This window comes from Cottoperca gobio, chromosome 17 (genome assembly GCF_900634415.1).
Source record: "Cottoperca gobio chromosome 17, fCotGob3.1, whole genome shotgun sequence".
NCBI classification, from domain to species: domain Eukaryota; kingdom Metazoa; phylum Chordata; class Actinopteri; order Perciformes; family Bovichtidae; genus Cottoperca; species Cottoperca gobio.
Genome location: NC_041371.1, coordinates 12,528,519 through 12,553,247, shown reverse-complemented (window position 1 = coordinate 12,553,247; position 24,729 = coordinate 12,528,519). Strand labels below are relative to the sequence as shown.

Sequence of the window (24,729 nt, the reverse complement as noted above, 5' to 3'; positions counted from 1 at the left end):
CAGAGAGATGAAGAATGTCATCCCCTGAAAGACAAAAAGATAAGTCATCAAGAATGTAATGATGGGGTGGGACAGGGAGGGGGCAGTGAAGGGAGTAGACAGATGAGCCTCATGAAAACCAATCATCCATTTTTGGTTGATACCAACAAAAAAAGCTGTTTCCAAAACTGATTAGATTGGACGGAGTTAAAGTAGCATCATCACACTTCTTTTGATTACTTGCGAAGCCTCACTTTTTTTATTTCTGCTCAACTGACACCGTTCCCATGGTCCAGTAAACACCGCTTCAACACAATAACAAACAGCTCACCCTTAACTCAATAGCTTTCTTCCGCGTGGATTTTTCTCTAGGGCAATTACTTAAGAACAGGGGACTATCCAAGTTGTTATATGAGGCGCATCGGTGTGAAAACAATATCTAGGAATTGTCTTTCACTGCTGACTGAGCATAATCAAACAGGGACTGTGAGATGTAACGGGAGGGGAGGGGGGGGGGGGGGAGTGTTGGGAGCTTTTTGTTTGGCTATTTTTACCTCACATGTTTATAAAAGTACATAATTCTTATGTAAAGAACAGAGCTAATATTACTAGTATATTATTCTTGGAGTTTAATTAAAAAAAGGAAATAGCATTTGCAATAATAACTTTTTAAAGGTCATATTGCCAGCAGAACTTGTTGAGACTTATTTGCATATGTTTCCATGTTTGATTTTACATATTTTGTTCATCTAAAAATGTATATTAGGTTCAGAAGTATATTCGGCAGCCAGGTAATTTTACCTATTAAATTGTGCAGCAGCATTGAAAAGCATTTGAAAGTGCTGCACATCATGCTCTGCAGTCGTCCCTCATTGTCCTCCCAGACTGAATCAGGGTGATGTTCTCAGCATGTGACCTTGAGTCAGGCCCAGCTAATACATTACGTTGATCAAGCCCTGGTGTCACAGCAGGAAATATCCTTCTACAAATGTCAGGGATCATGCATAACATTCAGGTGACTCATAATTTGGAGGCATAAATTATAGCATTCATATTTTACTATGGTGTTTAATATGCCAGACTAGAGCAGATGAGCGGTTATTTATGCTTGAGAGCCAAGAGACAGGGACACGGGGAGAAATATTGTCAAAGCCAAATCTCCCCTTGCTTCTATCTCTAGCTCTTTTTGTCTCACAGCCATCCACCTATGCATCTCTCTCTCTTTCTCTCTCAGTTATCTGTCTCTTCCTGGCACTCAGTCTCTGTCTCACTCCCTTATTTTCTCTCTTACTGAGAATGCAATGACCCCAGACTTAAGTAAGCTCCCCATCATTGATTGAAACAAGAGGAATAGGTGGTGTCATGACAAGACAGATTTTATCTTTAAAGCATTGTGGATTACAGACATTTGGAAGAAAAGGGGATTTCTAAGGGGCCAGGGCTGGCGTTAATTCTGCCAAATGATTTATTCAGTATGGTCAATCAATTAAATTAGAAGTGTCCAGTTACTACTTGGCCCTCACTACCTTATGATGTATGGCGTGATGACATGTGCTAACAGCTTCATCACATTACCGCCCCACCCTCAAATCCTATAATCTCTCCTATTCAATCACTAGGAAAGATCTACTGTATATCTTTGCATCAGATATCATGTTTCTCATAAGGGCACTCTTGATGCTCCATTTACGCATCTTAGTTACAGCTCTCGATAGTTAGAAACCTGGCAGATAAACACCTCAAGTCTGTAGGGTGAAAAGCAAAACCACAGCATGTTACACACATGCTATTTCTGTCACGACACAATGCTCCTTCTGCAACCGTGCTGTGCTGTGTGAGAGCCCATATGCTTTCTGAAAATAGAGCAGTTTCTACTTTAGGATCATCCTGAGAGTGTGACCTTTAGGTGATTACTGCAGAAAGTCCCCCTTGTATGTCTCGGTGCTATTCGGCCTGTGCTAATGGACAAACATCTCTGTCTTCACAGGGGAGAAGAGTTTATCTACTGTCACAGTAGTGTAGCGCTCTGTGGAAAATGAATTGGACAAAATAGAGAAGGTGACGGACGCAGAATCTGAAGGGGCTTTTCGAGAAAAGAGTGTGTTATCAGATTAGGAGGGACGTTACAGTAAGAATATTTGCACACTTCCACGCTCAGTTTCTTGTTGGTACAAGGCCGTAGATTACTTTGAGTATTAGTGTTGTACTTTCTGCTCTTCACTTTTGGAAAATAGTACTGTTTTGACAGTTTTAGGACAATGAAATGAAAAGGTCTGTGAGTTCAAAATAGAGCTGTTTATCCTTTTTTAATGTGTGCACAGAGAAGCGGTTGTGTAAGCACGCTCGGTCAGTGTCCCAACTTGTCCATGCATGTACGATAACGATACTGTAACTGTAGAACCTGAAATTTCAGTAAACTCTGTGTGTGTGTGTGTGTGTGTGTGTGTGTGTGTGTGTGTGTGTGTGTGTGTGTGTGTGTGTGTGTGTGTGTGTGTGTGTGTTCATGTGTGTAAAAGCGTTGCACTGAATTCCAGAGGAGGCACACATGTAATCATCTGAACTGCAGAGGGGCTTGTGACTGTCTGACATCACACCATGAATGACACAGTGAGCAACATCATATTTGCGTGGTTACAGCACATGGTCAAGTGACTGTCTGACGATCTATAAGGCAGAATTCCACGCACAAAGAGCAGAACAGCTCTTATAAGTCTTATAAGGAAATAAGTCTTCAGGAGTAGCACCTTGGTTTTAGAGTAATAGGGAAACTGAGAAATGAGAACAGAAAGAGAGTTGCTGATCCTGCATCTGTGTTTCTGAAAATGTCAAGTGTAAGAGAATTTGAAGGGACTTTCTCATACTTCTGATCAGGGATCAAACAGCTAGATTGTCTGTGACATGTCTGTACTGCCTTAATATCTTTTCAAAGCAGTGTTTCATCTTGAGAAATAGCCGAGAGCTAAAGCTCCTCTGCTTTACCATGTGACGTGAAATGAGTTTAAAAGGTAAAGAGATAGAAACTGGGTTTGTTCACTCTCACTTCAAAACAAAATACATCATTGTAAACTTGTGGTTAACACAACACATATGTTAGTTACATTTTTGCATTGTGTGCAGTTTTAAATGCACACAAACCTACAATCATTCCTTTTCAGTATCATTCATTTGTACAGGATAGGTCAGATCCACACCATATAATAAATGGTGCTACTGCAGGTGCGACTTTGGCCCCAGAATAGACTAACATTCCTTGGGGGACTTGCAGAGGGATTATGGTTCTCAGTGTCAATGAGTTTATATGAACTGTACGGGGCTTCACAGTGTGATGAATATGTAAAAGCTAAAACAAAATGTTGTATTTGGACAGGTAGATGATTCTGAAATTGGGTTTGAGTTCATGGGTAAAGATCACATTTGGACCACAGAAAGAGTGCGCACAACATGACGGCATGAAGGTTTGGTTAGACTGTGTTTTAGAAGAGCTTACCTGATATTTCAGACTGAGGGACACCATCCAGAGCGAATCCTTTCCCGCTATAAAACTGCCTGATATCCGAACAACTCCGGGCTTTGCTGGTTCCTTTGTCCCCATAGGCTGGTGCCGTTAGAGAGCACACTGCCAGAGCCGCTATGATGAAGGAATCCATCCCAGCCGACAGTAGACTAAGTCAAGTGCAAATCCGACCAAGAGGCGAAGCGACTATGTTGAGTCCTACACGGAGCAGGAGACTCCCAGTAAGTAGTCGCGTGTCAAACAGGGCTACTGAGTGCCGCTGTGCGTAAAATATCCTCCACCTTCCTATATCCCTCCTGCCTTTTTAGTGCGTCGGGTGAGACTGTGGCTGCTCTCCGCGCACTGCTGCACGGCACAGGAGCGACTCTTCACAGCGCAGAGGTCCCGTCTCTTCCCACTCCTGGGGGGCCGATATGGACAGGACAGCAGCTTTATTATTTTACCCAAACAACTGAATCTTCTCCTGCTGTGCCCAGTATCGGTGTAGATGTCCTGTCTCATATATCCACTGGTGGGTTTGTTGGTTCACCTATAGAGGGAGAAGCAAGAGATGAAAGAATTAGGTTACGCGTTTACAAACTGAAATAATTTAGGTCGTGTCAGAAAATAGCACTGTATTGCGCTGACGCTGTGCAGCCAGGTTCTATCGCCGCACGCCTACCGGCTATGACGGCCCGGAGGGATCTGAGTAAGGAGGTGCGCACAGGCAGCTACTGCAGCTCGTTCCCGGCTCAGGATATTCTGAACGATGCTATGCCAGCGCTGCCACTCTGTGGAACGAGGAGGAGGCGGGAGAGAGAGAGAGAGAGAGAGAGAGAGAGAGAGAGAGAGAGAGAGAGAGAGAGAGAGAGAGAGAGAGAGAGAGAGAGGCACACAGAGTGAGTGTACGAGGTTTCGCGTTCCTCCTCCGTGTCATTCTGTCTCATCTAAATATTATTATTAGACATGTTTCAGAATAACATTACTAACAGGTTTGAATCGTGGGTTAAGTTTTGGAAAACATCTGTCATTTTCACTTAGTGTCAGTCTAAATGTGTACTGTATGTGGTGTTTGTTTATCATACTGTGGCCTGCTTCTCAGTGGAAGAATGTGCTCTACGCGTACTGACAACGTGATCTCCGCCAGCCAGGTGTCACAGGTGAACTGTGGGCGTGCCCTCGACCCCAGGCACCCACCCACCAGTACAGGCCAACAAGCTGAGTACCTCTCCTCCATTCCGCAGACAGTGGCTGCACACATGCGCCATCACTCCTCAAGGTGCAATTAGATGACAAGTCAGTACCTGCCCGGTGCAGTTTCCAGTTTACCTGACACCTGCTGAATGCTTTCATTATCTGACCTACTGTTCCTGTATGTGAACTATGCGCACTTTCAGTATGCAATAAGTGTAGCCGGTCTGTAGCTGACACCACGATGCGTTGTGTTGTGTAGAACCAGGAAATAACGATGGAGAACTTCTGCCTGTTCAATCAGCATTTATTGTCTCTGGCCGTTGGTGTTTTCCTTAATTTGTCCATAAATTACCGTTGAAACAGAAGAAACACATGAAAGTCATCATCATACGGTAACTCCACAGTCGGGGTTTTTGGACATGCACCCCTCTCTTCAGCGTATCCTTCTCACCGTCTCCCGAAAAGTGGCGCGAACCCCCAGAAAGTGCCGCTTTCAGGAGTATCAACATAAAAGCATATTTAACTAAATAAGACTTCTCGAAATAAATATACAAAATATGAACAATTAGATGTTTGTGAAATATAAAACATTATCATTTATACATCGGTTACACATGCATGTTGTCTTGCTGTAGTTTTTCCATGTGGCTTTGTTTGGCAAATTTGTTTTTATATTTATTCTAAAGGAAATGCTTTGTTTATAAAGCAGGCTACATTTATACTTGAATTTTTCAGTTTATTCATTACTTCTAATAGGATCAGCAACTCCCTGTTCCGTATCCGGCAAGCCAGCGCCTTATGGCCAATGGCAGCAATATGTCCATGACTAATGAGTTTTAAAAAAAAGATTTGCAGTCAGAGGAAGAAGTTCACTAAGTTCAGGTTGGGTCCTCTTCCTATGAGAAAACAATTGAGTTTAAAGGTCCTATGTTGTATTGAGCGAGTTGATATTGTACTGGTTTCATGAGTGCAAGGCTCATGCATCCTTTAACAGTCATGCACATTAACATGCCTAGTCATACGTTCAGGTAACACGTGTTTCATGTTTCATGTGACATTATAAACCCACAAGAGACTGTGCAGATCTTATATCCTGGATAGTTGTGTTATAGCAATAAAGAGTCATCCAGTTCTCTCACTTAAAATACTCTCTTTAGTCATCTTAGTGTGTGAAATTGAATCGGACAGTGTTCCAACTCCAGTGCAGCCTGAAATAACCAAGCCGTCACACAACAGACAGACAAACAAAAGTAAGAAGCTAAGACAGAAACGAGAATAGAGAGAGAGGAGGAGTGAGCCACATGGCAAGAACAGTCATTTCCTGCTTCCCAATCATTCTTTTTATGAAGGCAGACATTGTTTATGAATACATTAGAAAATGTTACCCTATAATTAGTCTGTTGCTCATGACATGATGAGTCCAAACAAAGAGGACTGCATCTCACATTTCCCTAACTGACAAATGGCTACACTTGCTTCCCATCATTACAGCTCTGAAATGAGTAGGCATGAATTGCAACTTCGTTCTGCAATGTCAAGTGTCTCACTCATTTGCATCCCGCTCATGTGTGATTGGGTAAATCTGGCACTACGCCTTTGCAGTTACTCTGCTAAAGTTGAAAATTGTGTAATTATGCCACACATCAGACAGAAACCACTTTCTAATTATGTATAATACCGTTGCTTCACTTTTCTTGTTGCTGTGGGGGAACACCAGCAGAGTTGGACACATGTGGCCAGAGGTTAATAAGTCTAGTGGTCTCAAAGTGTGTGTGTGTGTGTGTGTGTGTGTGTGTGTGTGTGTGTGTGTGTGTGTGTGTGTGTGTGTGTGTATAATGATATGTCTGTCGGTATTATATATGGGTTTGTGTATGTATGACCTTTTATGTGTACTTTTCTTCTGTGTGTCAAGAGGCAGTTGGTGTGTGTGTGTGTGTGTGTGTGTGTGTGTGTGTGTGTGTGTGTGTGTGTGTGTGTGTGTGTGTAATGTGAGTTTATGTGTCTGACTGTGTCCCACATGTGGCCATAGGTCGGCAGTGCTGTTGGAGAAACTGATTGGCCCTCCACTGTCTGGTGTGGAGATCATGTAATTAACGCTCAGTAAAGCCACAGAACAGCCATGTTTTCGTCAGGCTGCCTCCCATTGAAGTTTTATTGGTTCTGACCATGAAAGGTTTTCTAATGAGGAGCAGGATGCTGGGGGAAGTTGGGGAGACCGGAGAGAGCAAAAAGAGGGGAGGCAGAATGGTAGCAAAGAGAGAGGGGATTATGGGGTGAGAGACCGTACAACTAAGCAACCGTCAGTTTAGTGTACACATGCAGTAATTATGTGGTGAGCATTTTCAGGGCGTTATGAGGTTTTCTATTGAAAATGGCATTGCTTCTATACAGAAATACTACAGATGTTTTACAACTCCTTTAAGGCAAAAACACTCACACGTAGCTCTAAATTATAGATGATGTTAATATAACATACACTAAAAATCTGTATTTTTAATATGTACTCAGCCAAACAGGATGAGCTCAGTCGACTATTGCCCAAGTCTACAGGGCAGAAGCTAATCCACTCTCTTCATCTACATATACAGTGTCTTTAATGTAGCCAAGCATAGCTTTGTCAAAAACACTGCCCTCCGTAATGCTCTTCCTGCTGCGGCTTGTTCACTACAGCGGACCTTCACATGCAGGGACTTGTGTTTCTCTGGTGCTGACTACAGCAATGACAGCCTCTGCTGTTGGTTAACTATTGTGAGCCAAACTTCTATTAGTGGTTTTCCACTACGAGTATTTAAAGACCTGTAACCTACAGCTCTCATGACCTGAATTTATAAGAACCCATAAGATCTTGGTTCTAGGTTCTGCATTGCGTTTTACAGATGACTTACAAGAATGAAGGGAAGGAAAAACACTGGACCCAAAAGCACGACCCACAGACAAAAGGTTTAAGTAACAGAACTAGAGTTTAACACTTGAATTACCACTGGAACACTTTGTAGAACAGATAAAACGAACTTGACAAAGGGGAAAGCAGAGACTAAATACACAAGTAGAGGAAGGTGATTAGGAACAGGTGAAACTGATCAGGGCAGGTAATCACACAGGCGGGAAACACACGAGGGCAGGAAGTGAAGTATCTGGAATGAGAGATGAGGGAGATTCTACCAAAATCAAACAGGAAGACAACTAAAGACAGAAAAACAAGGAGAACACAATTTAGACAAAGGACCGGGACATGACAATGTCTCCTTCACCTTCAAATTGACTTACTTCTACATACGAAGAACAAGTGCGTACATTGATTATTATGTTTCTGTGCTTTGAAGGCATCAGAAGATGTACATGAACTGTAATTGTACTCATTAGTAGTCTAAAATACTGTACAGGTGAAAATGTTCACAACACAAACTCAGCAGAATTTCCACAGGAAGATGTAGCTCTGGGTGATTAATTGCTGATTGCAGCAAATAACTAGAGACTTCAGTGTTTTCTCTCTTTTTCTCTTTTTCTGTGCAATCACAATAGTTTTGAAACCAGCTGCTGTATTTACACTCTGTTAAAGCCAAATGGACATTTCCCCCAAGCGGCTGGAACACTTTTATTATGAAGCAGCTACTGTACAGGTACAGAAAAGTCTGGAATCTTGTTGTTAAAAAATCATCCACGTCTAGTTTTGGACAAAATAGGTCCACCTTTGTTCCCAAAGAAGTTTGAAATCTTGCATGGGAGGGATAGCAAAAGCAGATGCTAAAACACAGAGGTGATAGCGTTTAGGATGTAATTCCTGTCCTATATGAACATATGTCTGAAAACATTCTGCCTGTGTTAAGCTATGTTTACAACATGTCATTTCTGCAGTTCTACATGGAGACATGTAATGCCATTCCTCTGTTGAAGCTCATTTAACCATATTAAAATGGTGCAAAGTAGGCTTTTTGTAATTCATTTTATTGTCATACTGTGGCATTGAAATGCACAAGTACAGAGTGCTCTCACCCATCACACCCACGAGTACAGTTTTATAAAGCTGTCAATGACACAAAAACGGTGCAGTCAGATCTCATAAAAGACACACAGAAACACACACAGTGATGCAGTGAGGGAGCAGCAGTGTACAGGGCCCACTGCCGGGCCTCAGCAGGGTTGCTATGTAAATATCAGTGTGCTGTTTCAACAGATGTAATCAGCCTTTAGAGGGAGATCATTGTGTCCTCTGCCTCAAACCAGTATCATCCTAGGCTCTTACAGATAACATCGATTCTGCCTCTTTTCTGGGTTTTTATGTCAACCATTAGCCATGAGTTCAGCACATTCACCGGAGTGCTCGAGTGTGTACACATTACTCTCTTCCCATTCCGCTTTCTCTTTTATCGTCTCTTTTCTTCAGTCCATCTCGTTACTATTTTCTCTCTTGTACACTCACTCGGCATGTCTGTGTCTTGTTTCTTCCTCTTCCTATCTTGGCTTCATGAGAACATATAATCATGCCTTTATTAATGCCTGTTAAAAAACACAAGCGTGCATAAAACTTGAGTTGTTTTAACGCCCGTCCTCTCTTCTTCCATGTCCTTGCCTGTTTGCCATTTTGCAATTCTACATCTTCCCTTGATCACATTTACCTAGTGTCTGTCTGTGCAAACACAGCCTCCACAAACAGTAGATCTGCATATCTCCACACACGGAGCCCTCTCCAGTTGCCAGAGACTGATGAAAGAAAAAGGAGAAATGTTGATGGTAAGTGGAAAGGATAGACAGATAGTATTGTTGAGAAAAATGAGAAATAGCCAAGGAAACTGGTAGGAGGGGGCGGTGAGCCTTATGAGGCAAGATAAGGAGGGATAGAATATGATGATGGATGGCATGAGGAGAATGACAGAGGAGTTGGGGAGAAAAGTAGCAGGAAGGGGGTTGTACATTCAAAGTGGGAAACGATGCCTGAATTCTTGGAGTTCTTGCAAGCAGGCGCTGTCGTTGATGAAAAAAGCCCCCTGTGGTGTGTCGCGTTGGGCTTTTGTATGTCACTTTGGGCATCCTGGCACTTTTTCTGTGCCGTAATCTGTGTACATTCCAGTCATCTCCAAGCATGGACACACAGGAGGAGAAGAAATCTTAGGTATATCTTACAATGTATATTGAAATCCAATACAAAAACATTCCTTCCAATTACCACGGAATTGAGCCGGGTGGAGTGCATGAAATCTAATAGACTCCACTTGAATCTGAATAATGGCCACTGAATGCAGTGTTTTAATATTAATTCATTTACAGTAGTTTATGTAGTCGCTGATATCTCATTTATGTAGATTTAGAATAAGAGGACCAAACACTGACCTTTTCCCTCTCTCTTTCTCTCAATGCAATGGCAGACCGTACCCTTCTAGCAGTGGCGTCTCCTGATTCCTGCACCAACTTCATCCAATTACTCTGTTCATTTGCCTGCATGCTGTTCTTATTTAAATATTCCACCTCCTCTATTTTTCATATGTCTTAGAGAAGATAAATTAACCACTCTCCTAATCTGCCACTTGCCGTGACAACTCGCAAACTCATGGGGAAAACTGAAAGGCTGACTTGTTATGACCAACTTTCATGCCAGTAATTGTTTTAACTAAGCATATATGCACATAATCATTTGAAATCAGGGTGGAAAGTTTCATGTCCTGTTCTATAAAAAATAATACGGTTGGTAGATAATGTTTTCCTAAGAGCAACCTTGACAGTGACCTTGGTGTTATGAGAGAAGTTAAAACATTGAAATTGGCCGCAAGTCTTCTCTGAATTTTGATGCATGCAAATGGTCCAGACTATTCATCCAACCTCAACTCTCTCCAGGTTTTCATGTGCTTCTATGGCAAGTGTTCATCCAGATTGGCAGCGTCTCTCTCCACGTGGCCCTTGGAAACAGTGGGAGGCCACGTCTCTGTGTGGTTCTCAGCCCCCTATGGGGAGTCCTTTATTATTTTCCCACTGCCACTTTAGAATATCCACACATTCCTTCAACATTCCTCAGCCGTCCCCTGTACAGAAGCACTTTACCACATTACTCCTCCTCACACTTCTACAATTTGTTTTTAATGAGAGAGACTGCATAAAAAGTGTAATGCATCAGTGCTGACTCCAGATAACCACACACAAATACAGTAATGAGCAATGTGTGAGTACTAATGCTTACCACTGATATAAACTGCCACCTTTCATTAGCAGTTATTTTTCTATTTTAAACAAGCCACTTTTGAAAGCTGGTTTTGTCTGAAGCCTTCTCCATCACCCCTCTCTGATCAGAGTGAAGCTGCTTATGGGAAATTGCCATTTAGACAGATGGTTCTCTCAGCATTCCCTTCATATGGCATTGTAAACTGGATTGTAAAACAAATCTAGTTTGTAAATCTGTCGGCTAAGAAACAGTCTGTCTTTGGTTGGATTTCAAATGAAGCTGCAATGCTGTGTGTACTTGTCTTGCAACCCGAAGTGGAAGACAGCTGTGTGCTCATTGATGTAAAAAACAACAACTCTTGGCTGGTGCATCATTTATTAGCAACAAATGTAGCAAGGGTGTGCTTAGCATGTAACGTTGTCCCGATCAGTGATGCATGTTTTACAAATGTGCGTAAGAATAAGTAAGAGGCTTTTTTCTAGGGGCCTAAGAAAGTGAAGGACTCTAATCAGTATATGCAAATCATTTGTATTTTCAAGATTATTTGCAAGTAGCATTTGATGACCCTAACCTACCCTAACCCTAACCCTAACACCTGGACAAAGCCCTTCACAACACACACATTTATTCAAATAACATTTTGATAGATCCTTTTCAGGTCGAACGTTTTTGAATACATTTATAGATTGGAGTCTTTAGTGACTTTTCCCCCTATACAAGACAATAAAAATCAGCATAAATCAATTGTATTCAAAATTGACTTGCTCATGATATCAGCACAGCGTTCGTACTATTGCTGTTTTATGAAAATATACACCATTCAGATCCTGCTCATTGAGCACGTTTGAAAAAAATAAACATTTTGACTTGTAACAGAAGGCAAGCAGAGATGTAATTAATGTTGTTAGCGATGGATCCATTGCACTGAAGTATCCGAGTCACAATATTAGGTGCCCTGGAACAGCACATCCAATCAGAATGCAGCCATACAGTAATTAATGTTATTAATTACACCTGTGCTTTCAAATGGCTTGCTGTAAAGAAAGCTTTGAATAGCAAGGCTGGCAAATAACTCATTCATTGATAAACATTTGGAAAACAGGATTATGAAATTTAAAATGAAGTGAAACCATGTCACTGTTACCATTAGCATTATTGTGTAACACATTACTACTGTAATGGAATTACAATTTAAAATGCAGTAATTACAGTTATTAATTCCTGTCACTTAACACTCAGTTACTTTCACAATTTAGGGGTCGCTATGTCCGCTGTCTTACCAGTAGCAGGCATTTAGGAAACTGCTCATTTTGGTCAGAGTTGGAGGGTGTGTGGACCCCAGCCGGCACCTGTGAGGAGAAGTCATCTGGGGAAACTGCGTGCAGACACGGGAACTAACGTTAAATAATACCTGAATAAAACCTGGAGGCTGCTTTGGTTTTTTATTTCAACATGCAAATAATATGTGATGTGCGGATGTGGAGCTGTGCTGTGTAACATGAACAACAAATGATGTAATTAATTAGGCTACTTTGTTCAATGAGTATTCTAGTTAGTCAAGTAACTTGAAAGTAACAAAGCATGTATAAAATAGAATAGGACATTAATTTTCACTAAACATCTTCAATACTTATCAACAAAGCACAGTATTGGATCTGTTGCTGCTAGATTTGAGTTAAAATGTGCATGTCATATCATAGTTGTTAATATATGTGTATGATAATGTCCGAATAAAGAAATTATAGTACAGGAGGCAATAAATAATAAAACATAATAAATAATAATGATAAAACAACATAATTTCTGTCAAATGTTGTATTTGTACTATGTTGTTTATCCTGTACACACGACATCTATTGCACGTCTGTCCGTCCTGGGAGAGGGATCCCTCCTCAGTTGCTCTCCCTGAGGTTTCTTCCATTTGTCCCCCTTTAATTATGGGGTTTCATTTAGGAAGTTTTTCCTTGTGTGATGCGAGGGTCTAAGGACAGAGGGTGTCGTAACCTGTACAGTCTGTAAAGCCCTCTGAGACAAATGTATAATTTGTGATATTGAGCTATATAAATACATTTGATTTGATTTGATTTGATTTAAAGGTAGAACAAGCTCACTATGTAAACCACTTAACATGGCAAATATATACTTACATTTTCTGAAGCTGGATGCTTTGATCAACGCCTTTATTCTCTCCCTAGTCCAAAAGCTCAAATCATAACTATCAGCCTCTGGAGAAATAGCTGCGATTACACGAGAATGTGCTTGTGTAGAGTCATCTCTTCTCCAGGTCGCAGGCCTACCGTGTCAGGACAACAGTAAAACAAAAAATGCACTGGACTTTTGTTGGCCCAACAGTAATCAAGTGAACTAGCAATGTGTTTTTAGTGTCAATAATGTAATCCAAATCCTGTCTGGTATGAGGAAGGGAGGGTTTGTGTTATAGCCTACGTATGAGGGTGAAGGCCTAGTGGCCCTGCAACATTGATTTCCCCTCTCTCATGACCGGCAGAATTGGACAGCAGCAGGCATCTCTGAATCTGTAATCAGAGCCAATCAATGACGCTGCTGTCCACCAGCATTCATCCTGGGTCACACGCATGTCACCAACATGCTCACACCATATTAATACACCATTGCTTAGCCATAGCTATGCACCAACAAATGAACGAGTTAACATTAATGCTCCAAATGTAACGAGCAAATACAACACACTGATATCAGTTATTCAGATGACAACTGCAAAAAATCCTGACAGCACAAAGGGAAGTATAAAATAAATAAAAAAACAAAGACCAACTAATACAATAGTCATCCAGGAGAATGTGTGAACTCTCTTCAAGCCTGATAGAGATGGAAAGAGAGAGAGGGAGAGAGAGGGAGAGAGAGTTGGAAAGGTAGAATGGCACCCAAGGGAGCCATGGAACATTCACACTAGTGCTCATCCATCTTCGGGACATGAGGAAGGAAGCTGCATGTAGCATGCCAAACAGAGCGAGCCTGACAGAGAATTCAACATGAGATGCTGGCCAGCCTTGAACATGTGAGACACTCACACACACACACACACACACCAATAAAGACCCCACCGGTCTAATAGGAATGGCGGCTCATAATAACATTTCTCTGTGGCTGGCCGTTGTCATGTGGCGACACAGTTAATCTGTTTCTCCAAACAGGCAGACTTTTATGGTGACTAATGTTCAGGCCCCTCTGGATAGCCTTATTAAGACGCAATACATTCTAATGACAACTTGTCCACACCCAGCACTTCTGTTTCTTTCATGGGTCAGGAAAGAACTTTTTTTTTCTTTATCATTTAAAAGTATGAAAAGTATGAAACTGTCAAATTGGAATTCTCTTCCTTGCTGCATGACTCTTATTTATGCAGAGTATGATTTCAGACAGAGCAGACAAACTACAGTTTGCAGCCCAGTAAGCTTTTCTGGTTATTTGCAGGTGAACATATATCTACAGTAGGTGTCTTCTAAAACTGGGCTTAATTTATGGGGATAGTTTTTAGACATATGGATTATATAAAGTATAACCCCTATTTCAACTGCATTTGTTAGTTTATTTCTGCCAAGAACCCACATTAGTCTGGTACAGTACAGTATAAGGAGCTGGCAAGAACACAGTGATGCTCTATAAGCAACGTCCTCCATAGTCGTGACATGCACTGACCTCCCACCCACCTTCCCTTGGGCGATTATGACAATATGTGTTGGGCAGCGAAGTCCAGAAAACCAAGCCACGCCTTAGGTTTTCCCATCGTGGTTGGAAAAGGGTCCAGATGCCAGATGCCCAGTCCTCGGGCTTGTGGTATAGAGGTTCCTGTCTGCCTCTGTTTTTCTTTCATAACAGACAGAATAAATTGGAATTCTTGTGGGATCTGAGATTATTGCACAGCTGAATGGCTGTTCTGCATTATTGCGTTCATATTCGGTGCTGTTCATACACATCCAGAATGGCTTGCAAGAGGGAGCTGTCTACTGAGTGCAGGATGTTTTGTGCAATCTTAAACTTTCTCAGTATGCATTAATGCTTCGCACATACTTGTTGGTGTTTATATTTCAGTCTTCAGTCAGCAACGAATATGTGCATTGCCCCACAATAGTTTCCCAGACAAAAAATGACAACAACCTGATGGTAGCTAACAGGAGGCTAAAACTTCTTAACACTGTTTACCTGCCCTCTGCCAGCAGCACAGTGCATGATGGGAAACAGAGCTGACAAGTGAGGCCAATCAGTGAATAGGAGGACTCAAGCAAATGTTCTTGTGTCCCTGTTAGAGATGTGATCTTTGTCAGTAATGCTGAGGCTCCTCTTGATGGTCTGTCATGTTGAAAATGTGTTTAATTGGACTCAATTAGTCAGCTCAAGAGCTTATTGGGCATTATGCTAATTGGCGTACGGAGCAGAGTGACAGAGGGAGAATTGGCAGTGGCCGCCTGTGTTAGCCTGTTGTGAGGGCATAGCGAGCTCTGTGCAGAGGTGAATGGATACAGTTGACGACTTGAAACTCAAGATGGAGAGCTGTGGTTAACAGGAGCCGCGGGTCCCCATTCGTTTCCCTCTCTACTTCGCCCAATTGTTCATCTTTGAAAAGCTATTTCGAGTGCCTCCCTCCTCTTAGTTCAAGCTTGTCGCTCTGATCCCCAGGCTGAAAAGGTAAGACAATCTGGGGGGGAGGGGGTGCTCCACTGCTGTCACCCTGCTACCGCACAATCAGGTTGACTTCAGGGAAGATCTGTTAGAAAATGCAATGATGGATCTTAAGGCTCTTGATGCAACTGTAGCTCATCTCTGAATGTGTGAGTTAGTGTTAGAGCTGTTCTTTAATAAGGTAAGAAAGATTTATGTGTGTGTGAGCACGTTTAGCTGTGGACTTGGCCAAGCCAGTGGGACAGAAGCGCTGATGTGTGCTACCGTTTAAAATAGCCCAGACAGACAGCTGAGCAGCTGTGACCTCAGGTCCCCGGAACTCACAGTTACACTCACTGACCACACTGCTCCTTGCAATGCGTGAGTATGTCTGTACCTAGAGTAGGATACACTGAATCATCGCGACCCATTTACCCATCACACTGTCTTAGCTAACAGAAAGTGCAGTTAAAAGTAATTTTCAGACTAACTCTCTTTCAGTGTCTGAGTTTGCTCCTATTATTGTCCACATTTTAAAGTCATCCGTGGCTTTCTGCGTCAGTCAGCAGAGGTTATTAAAGTATTCCAGACGGCTTTGGTTTTGTCAGGCAGGGACAATGCAGTCCAATTACAGCTCAGGCAAAGAGAAGGCACGATATCCTTGGACTGGGCATTCTCTCTGCTCTCGTCTGCAGCCAGCCAGACACTCAGTTTCACAGCAACAAGCATGAAATAGACTCCAAAGATCAAATACAGACTGCGTGCGATTGGAAGTGTACAACTGTGGGACAGGGTGTGTGAATGAGATCACCGGTGTGCGTTTGTGATGATTTTTGTGTTCATAAAAGTATATGTGTGTGTGTGTGAGAGAGAGAGACAGAGAGAGTGAGAAGGAGCCTGTGGACATTGTGTGCTGTAGCCAGGAAAGTGCCATTAGTTATGTGCTCCCAGGCTGATGGCTAAAACAGTGGGGAGGTGTGGTGAGACTTGGAGAGGGCACTGTCGCCTGATACATTGCCATCAAATGCCTTTATAACCACTGTGAAAAAAAGAACAGTGTTACCCTGAAGACCAATTATAAACATTACTCCTTTTGCTTCACTCCAATTGTATGCCGTTATGACGTATCTGACTTTGTCTGGTGATGCTAAAATAATGTGTTAGAAAGGATTTAGGATTTAGACCATCACTCTATTTTAATCTAATTGTGGGGATTCTAGCTGATTGTGTGTCACCCCACAAATGTGTCTGTACTCACCATCATGCTCGCTTTGTGTGTATATGTGTCCTACAGTAGCTAAGCTAGGCTAACAGTTATGCTAACAGTAATGGCAGCTGACAGCACACATTTAGGGCAATTATAGACCATGAATACGCAAAGTTTCCCCTGCAGGAGTAGCCAGCAGGTCAGCCACACATGAGCTGAGCGAGCAAACTGTCACTGTCGACGCCGCTGTCATCACCACTGGCTGTCCTTTCCAGCAGCAAACCATTTTGTGTACCCCCCTGCCTCTATTCCTGGTGCAAACACGGACTGATATGTTTAGCAAGAGGCTTCCTGGATGAAAATAGAGAAGGTCAGACTGAGACGGCTTGCACTGCCCACGCCCTCATAACTCACAGTCCAGTATGGCCAATGAAACAGTGATGTGTTTTCAGGGACAGAAAGCAAGCCAGTGCAATGTAATCATAATCTTCTTGGTTTGAAGTCGTTCAACATTTTTGGAAAATATGCTCACTTTTTTGTGAGTGTTTGATGAATGACCACTCTCACATATGTGCACAGTGTGCTAACTATGGAGCTCAGGCCAGGAGGCGATCAGCTTAGCTTAGCATACGGACTGGAAGCAGAGAGAAACTGATAGCCTGGCTCTCGCAAGTTCAAAAATACACTTTCTAGCATCTAAAGCTCACTAACTCGCTGATCTTGTTTATTCAATCCATATATAGCTCGAACGAGTATTAAATTAAGTGTAATTTGCAACATTTCAAATTCTTTCTAGTAGATAGTATCACTGGGTGTGCATAATGTGGTAACCTCACTGTTTAAGATTCCTTTTATGAGGACAGGGGCATTGTGAGTGCTGTTAGCATGCAATACTTTAGACTCTTAGTATTAAGTAGGTGTGCAGGCTCTAAAGTTTAGAGCCTGCACACCTACTTAACAGTCTGTACGAGCCCACAGTCCTAAGAGCAGGACTAATCAGGAAAAATACGTAAGTACCATGTGTATGTAGGTCCTTTAATACACACATGTTCCAAGTACAACTGATTTTATGAGCTTATCAATACCTGTTGTGACTGATATTCTTTAAGGACAGGCTACCAAGACAAGCAAAAAAACAAAAAGCAGAGCACCTTTAATAGAGCTCGGGTACACTGTATCATACTGATACAAAAGAGACGAAATAAGACACAAAACAAATGGTGAGTGACTTAAAATATGTACATTTATACACATGCGAGGGTAAAGGGCTGTAAGTGATCTGTGGGTGCAATGAACGACATGAACATGAACAAAAAATACATGAGCTAAACAAATGTGGTTACAGAACACAAGATGTGACACATTTAAACTGCTAAAACCTTACATAGCCGCAGTCGTCTTCATTCGTCATAATTGTAATGTTGTAATGTATAATTGTTTGTATATGTAAGTAGTTAAGCGGGTCATCCTTCTTCCACTTTTAGTCAATGGTGAGTTACTTTTCAGAAAGGGGGAGGGAGAGTTGTTTACAAAACAGGCTAGTTAATAGAAGAGGTATTTCACTGCACATAGACCCTTGTAAGTGTATTAGCTTAGATACTGTATCTGTGTAGCTTTTAGGCAATATCAGGTTTAATACTGTATCTGCGTTGCATTGATCATACATTCAACCCCATTCACGCAGGTACTTTACTGTACCAGTACATAAACCATCCTCATCTACACAAGAGAGAAAACAGGTATACAGAGGAAGCCATTATAGCAATCACACAGTTTTTTTTTGTTGAACTTCCCTTTTTTCTCTATCCCCATGAGGAATCATGTAAAACAAAGAAGGATTTGCTTGTATTATGTTGGAACTCCAAGGAATGGTCTGCTTAAGAGTGAGTGAAGAGACAGTAGAGCTTATTTGGCAAAATATATGATACATCTATGAAGAGGGACACAATGGCTGTATACTATAGTATATATATATATATATATATATATATATATATATATATATAGGATGCCATTGTGCACTATTGCATCTATTGTCCAGTATAGAAACTATACTGGACAATAGATGCACCCAACTTTGTAAAAAATATTCCACATGTCTTTTTGTGTGTGTTAAATTGTATTTGAATCTGCATGTGTTGGATCTGCAGTCCAACCTTCCTCTTGTTTTCAAGTTCCAAACCGTCATTTGAGAGAGGAAGATGAAACCTGACGTCACGACGTGTACTGGAAAAGGCAATATACGAGTTTTTGATGCTACCCCGAAAAAGGGCCTGATCCTACCATAACAATTTTGATAACTTGGTAGGTTATACATGCATTAATGTGCAATTCAACGAGCAAACACACAAAACTGGATGCACGATAAACATTAGTAAAATCAACAATGTACAGGCTTTGTTCAAACATCCAAAATGTATCCATTTATGTAAATGGTTTGAGTTGATGATGTGCATTCCTGCTTTATTTCTTACAGAAATTAAATCTCTATAGTTTGTTTTGCATTATTTGATATGTAGTATGTAGCAGACAAGCACAGTCCATTCATAGCTAAGGGAAAAGAAACCCCCATTCAGCTCAATCAGTTAAGAGCTTTTTGTTGAATCAGAATCTCATACAATCCATCAAATCTTTCCACCTATATACAGTTACATACTATACACACCTAGTTTGTCTGCACAATGTGTTCAGCCGTGCAAGTGTGCCCGTGCTCTACCTGTGAACTCATTACATTCTAATCCCCACCAAGGTACACAGTCATTAGAGTATATCAAATCTGCTGTTCTGGGCCAGGCACCTGGGATTGATCTATCAATCTATCATGCATTCCTTAATCCTCGAAAAGAAAATGAGTAGAGTTTTCAAATGAGCTGAATTCTTCTGCCTGGCTGGCAAATGGTGCAGTGGCCATGATGAGGTTTTTAGCCTGAAAGGATAAGTAAAACCCAACAGCACTGTGTATGTGAAACGTGTATGCGAGTCTGTAAATATGTAAGCTGTTTTAAGTAAAATGAGAATGATGCAGTCCCGTTCTGAACCACAAAGGGCGTGTTTTGTGCGAGTGGTGTGGCGGCATTGGTGTCTGTATACACAAACGTCTAGCCCCAAAACAGCCCAGGAGAAGCAGCAGGCCTAATCTTTGAAGATGAGCGTGCATGAGATTATCTTGTGCAAACACCCACATTAGTGTTGCTGCAGGACAACAAGTTCCTGCAAGAGAAACTGTCTCCTTCAACGTTGTCCTCTTCTCTTCCACACCTCATCTTGTTTGCCATTTCCATTTTTCTGTTATTACCATCCATCAATGTACGTTGAGTAAGGAGTAAGGATACTAAGCGTAATATGTATATGATATGAGTGTCTCTGTGCATGTATGTGGTTCCTACAGGAGGCAGGGGTCAGTGGGGGAATCACAGAGGGCGCTGGCATCAGAACAGGGTCCACTGCAAGCAAAGTGCAGCAAAGAGCAGTGCAAGGCTCCAGGACCGTGCCCAGCTGGCAGACGCCGAGCCCCCTATCACCTTCACTGAAGGGGGCTTGGAAGGGTTCTCGTGTGGGCTGTCACCTCCAGGCTGTCTCCCAATGGGCTTTCCTCCACTGGAGGCTGTATGTGCTGTGAGAGACAGAAACAGATAGAAAGAGAGAAAAAGGGACGAGAGAAACAGACAGAGATAAATGGTTTGGCTCATTACTGTAATCATGCTAATCTGCTTTAATGTTCAGAGTCCTTTGGGCTTGTAAAATTGTATATAAGGGGCTTTTCATCATCCAATCACTATTCCCATCATCTCATTCCAAGGGTTTTGAAAAAACAATCACATAAAAATGATGAATGATTATCTCTGTTACAGTTAAAGTGAGTTCATATGTACATCAGAAGAAGCACAGCTGTGGGTGTTTCAGTTGAAAGCACCAATACATTATTTTGAAGAGTGCTTTAAATAGTTCCATCCTCTTGTCTACGTTATGCACGACAACAATGTGCTGCTGTTTTCTTATGTTTTTCTGCACCGTGTGACACAGTAAAAACTGAACTCCCACAAACATATCATGATAGAGGACTTACTGTGTGTCTAATCTCCAGCAGGAGATGATGGACAACCCTAACTGTCATTACAGCCAATCACAGATAAATCAGGGTGATGATATTAGGCAAGCATTTTAATCACAGTCCCCACAGACACACAAAAGGTTACACACAGAAACGCTTTTCCGCTGATATTGATGAAATCCCAGCTATCCTTAAAGAGGACTTCACTTGTGTATCTAGCCCTTGCTCTTCTTCCAGTCACAAACTTCATCATCGCCCTGGCTCTGAACAATCTTTCCATCTCTCGTGCCTCTGGGATGCAACAGTGTGTTGATGTCTTTAAAATCAAAAGGAAATAATTCCTTCTGCTCATTACTCATCCTTCTTCCCACCCTTCTTCATGGATCCCAGCTGGACCGACCAAGCCCAGCTATGTGCATTAATGACACGGATTACCACCCTCAGCACAGCAAAGTGCCCCACCCACTCTCAGTTACCAATTAAGTTAACCTGCAACACTTAAGACCTTATAAGTGCCATACATTTAGTATGTGCCCGTGTGGAGGAGCTCTGCAAGCCTTGTGTGAGTACCTAAAGAGGGATGGGGTGAAATCAAGGAGGGCTGATCCAAAATGATACAGAACAAAACAAAAAGAGACCGGGATGAAGAAAGTGAGAATCACTGTGTTGTGATAGCTAGTTATCAGAGTACCGACAGCGCCCAAACCCAGTGTCAAAGTGTCTCTTCAAGCTGTCACTGTCACAAAAACAGGCCAAGTTTGTAATGATTCCCACCAGCGTGTGTAAAACTCATCTGTCCAGAATTCAGTTGTCTAATTAAATACAGTTACACCCTCCTGTGTGGTGACTAGACTGTCAAGCAACTTGACAGCCAGGTGTGAGATAAGTTATCAGATACAACACCCATATAAAATGTGAGGATTTATAACACAGAGCTTTGAATACCTAACTAAATCACTTCTTTGCAGATATAAAAGTAAAAAATGTATTTCTCTTTTAAAGCTGTCATCCAATAAGATGTTTTTCTTTCACACCTGGCATGATCAAATGTGTAAATCTAAGAATACATTCTTTTGTAGAACGGAGTATGCACATCAACCCATCCCTTCTGTGCACTCGGGTTTGTAAGCGTGCATGTGTCTGCATGTGTGAATAGGGTTAGGCAGGGCTCTAGAGAGGGGAGTGTTTTCCGTGCCAATGGTTTTTGTTGTTCCAGTAGACAATAGACAAAGACATTATTTATCCCAAATCAGATTGCTGTTATTGTCTCAATGGAAATGGGCTGCATCTCATCGGGGAGATGTCAGACAACAGCATTTGAATGGGCCAACACAGCACTAACACTACTCCACTGCAGGCTAACCAACTGGCTAATTAATGGAGCAGGTCCTTGCCAGAACAACCAATAACATCACAGACATTGCACTGCCAACTAGTTAAAGTGTTTGTTTATATATATATATATATATATATATATATATATATATATATATATATATACACACCGGTATATACAACATGAGCAATTTGGAAAGCATGCTGTTAGAATGCTTTGTGATCTTTAAAATAAAAATAAAATTGGATGCAATAAAATGAAGTTACAAGGCTTCAATACTCATTAAACTATTCATCTAACTAGGTCCATTTTAAGGTAGAGCCAAACTATCTGATAGCCTAGAGTGCCACCAGCTGGGAGGGGCATAAAAGAAAAAAGAAAGGAAAGAGATATTTGTGTAATTTACCTTATGTCTCCTTTACTTTCAAATGCCTATTCATGTATAAATAAACCAAAGCTCATCTGAGCTCTTTAGAGGATGAGACCCTGGAAAAGACCCAGAACATGTACAAGAGATAATGTATCCCAAGCAGACCCAAATCAGTGGCCACAATTTGGTGGAAGGATCAATGCTACAGTAATACTGTGGTAGATCTGTTGGACCTTTTCTTTTTTACACTGAGAATGTGAATATGTCTTGTTGGCAAAGTCTTGAAAACAGATAAGCATCTGTTGTGAAATAGAAACAGTTAAACTCCAAGACAGAGCTCTGCCATTGATAGGTGCAGTATAATTGACAAGAAAATACATGTAATGCAATAATGCATTGTGTCATATTTATCTTAGAGAAATTACTTTTAAACAATACTAAATCTTTAAACATTTCTCAACATTTATTTAGGCAGATTTACGATGAAAGAGGTTCTCAACATGCGGAGAAACCCTCAAACTTCTTCAGGTCAAGGAAGAAAAAGAAAGAAAGAAATAGCAAAACTAGTCTCTGCTGTAATGATAATATTTACATATAAAGTTATAGAACGGAACAGCGAAAGCAGTACAAACTTGAGAAAAGGAGCATTGTATATATAGTAAGTCCCTAAAAGCAAGCAACAAGTTGAGGTAAAAAGAAGTGAAAAAGCAGGAGGGCAGGAGGACAATGGAATGTGATGTTGTTGTCATAATGAGACAATGTTAGCAGATAAGCCGTGCTTCATAAGCTGGCTCATGTGTAAATCCCCCAAATATGGTGGGGGATGAAAAGGGAGAACAAGCAAGACAGAAAAACAGAGGTTGGGAGGGAGTGGAAGATGACGGCGAGGGTGAGAAGAGGAAAACTGTTTGTTTGGCTTTTCAGTATGAGGATGAAGATCCATCGCCACTCGTATCAAGGCAGATGGAATCAATCATCCCGGGAGACTTCAAGGCCATGCTTTCCCCATTATAACAACAGTCAATGACATATGTTCCCCACCAGTAAAAGACAAATGTAATTTGGTTGGTAAAAAGCTTTATAATAGGAAACAAACAGTGACAGAGAAAAACAGGGTGATGGAAACCCGAGAGAGCAATAGAACTGGAGTGCTGAAAACGTCTGTATATACCACAGACCTTAATGTCTGGGAAGACGTGTGTGTGTGTGTGTGTGTGTGTGTGTGTGTGTGTGGATCCTATATTAGTATAACAAATGGGTTGTGGTAGATTTAATTTGTCATTAAAGCCTGCAGTGGACAGGCTCATGGAGAGGAAGAGGATGGGGGATCATGTCACACATTTGAACCTCCAATACTGATAAACAATCACTGTGTTACCTGCATAACTACACATACAGTGCAAGGAAGCAACACAACTCCAACCCCAGCCTGTAGCTTGTTAAAGAGGGATTCTGAGTTCTGCCGCCTTGCTGACCTCTGTCTTGGCCAAGTGTGTGAGAAATGGTTCATTGTGTCCTCTGTCACTAATGCCTCTCCAGATGGGCAGATTGTATTTTTGGAGGAGCCTCCATTTCCCACTGGCCAAGGAGCAACAACAGCTGCTTCTAAAAAGCCTGGCCACAGCACTGAAGAAGAGGTGGACCTCGTGGGCTTTAGCCAAGAGGAAGGAGGGATGGACTAGGAGGGGAGGGGAGGGAGAGAGGAAGGGAGGAATAAGGCTTGGAAGGTGAGTGGGAGGAATAACAAACATCTTGGCCATCATTTCTTTGGAAAAGATTTTAGGGACAAAAATTTGCATGATGCTTCTTTGGGCAACCATGTCAGATTTCTGCTGCTACTCTCCTCTCTTTCCCTTTCATTCCCTTCTTTCTTTCCCTCTGTGTTTTTTTTGGTTAGGCAGCACATAGCCACTGCTGCAGCAGAGATGAACTCCTCAAACCCATGCAAAGGGAAGAAGTGAACTGTTCTCAAACAATCCTTCCTCTGTCTTCAACTGATAAGATTTAATCTCCCTTTTCCTCAGCGCGTCATACATACTGTAGACAGGAATACACACAGGCGGCACAAATGCACACAACATGCATGCACGCACAAAAGCATATTCATACATTCACTTGTGAGAAGCAGTACTGTGGCAACAGGGCAAAGAGTTTATTAAGTGACAAATATAGTTAACTTAGGAAACTATGGCCTGTGTGTGTGTGTGTGTGTGTGTGTGTGTGTGTGTGTGTGTGTGTGTGTGTGTGTGTGTGTGTGTGTGTGTGTGTGTGTGTGTATGTTGTTCAAGCTTGCGTGGTACTCTGGGCAGA

General features: G+C 41.7%; 2 protein-coding genes across 4 annotated transcripts in view; both read right to left on the bottom strand.

Moving 5' to 3' along the window:
• The window catches only part of gpc1b (glypican 1b), a 63,492-nt gene extending 59,214 nt beyond the window's left edge, over positions 1–4,278 (bottom strand). Inside the window, exons 1-2 of one of the 2 annotated variants that reach the window (XM_029453233.1) lie at positions 4,155–4,278; positions 3,467–4,022 (exon numbers count right to left, since the gene is read on the bottom strand). In XM_029453233.1, the coding sequence (XP_029309093.1) occupies positions 3,467–3,626 (160 nt within the window). In that variant the 5' untranslated portion in view covers positions 3,627–4,022; positions 4,155–4,278. Of the gene's footprint in view, positions 1–3,466; positions 4,023–4,154 lie in introns of those variants that run through there. The other variant, XM_029453232.1, reaches the window with a different exon arrangement.
• Positions 4,279–17,683: 13,405 nt separating this feature from the next.
• Positions 17,684–24,729, bottom strand: part of gpc5c (glypican 5c) — a 106,556-nt gene continuing 99,510 nt past the window's right edge. For both annotated transcript variants that reach the window (XM_029454136.1, XM_029454137.1), the window contains one exon: positions 17,684–20,275. In XM_029454136.1, coding sequence (XP_029309996.1) covers positions 20,091–20,275 — 185 coding nt within the window. In that variant the 3' untranslated portion in view covers positions 17,684–20,090. The remainder of the gene's footprint in view (positions 20,276–24,729) is intronic.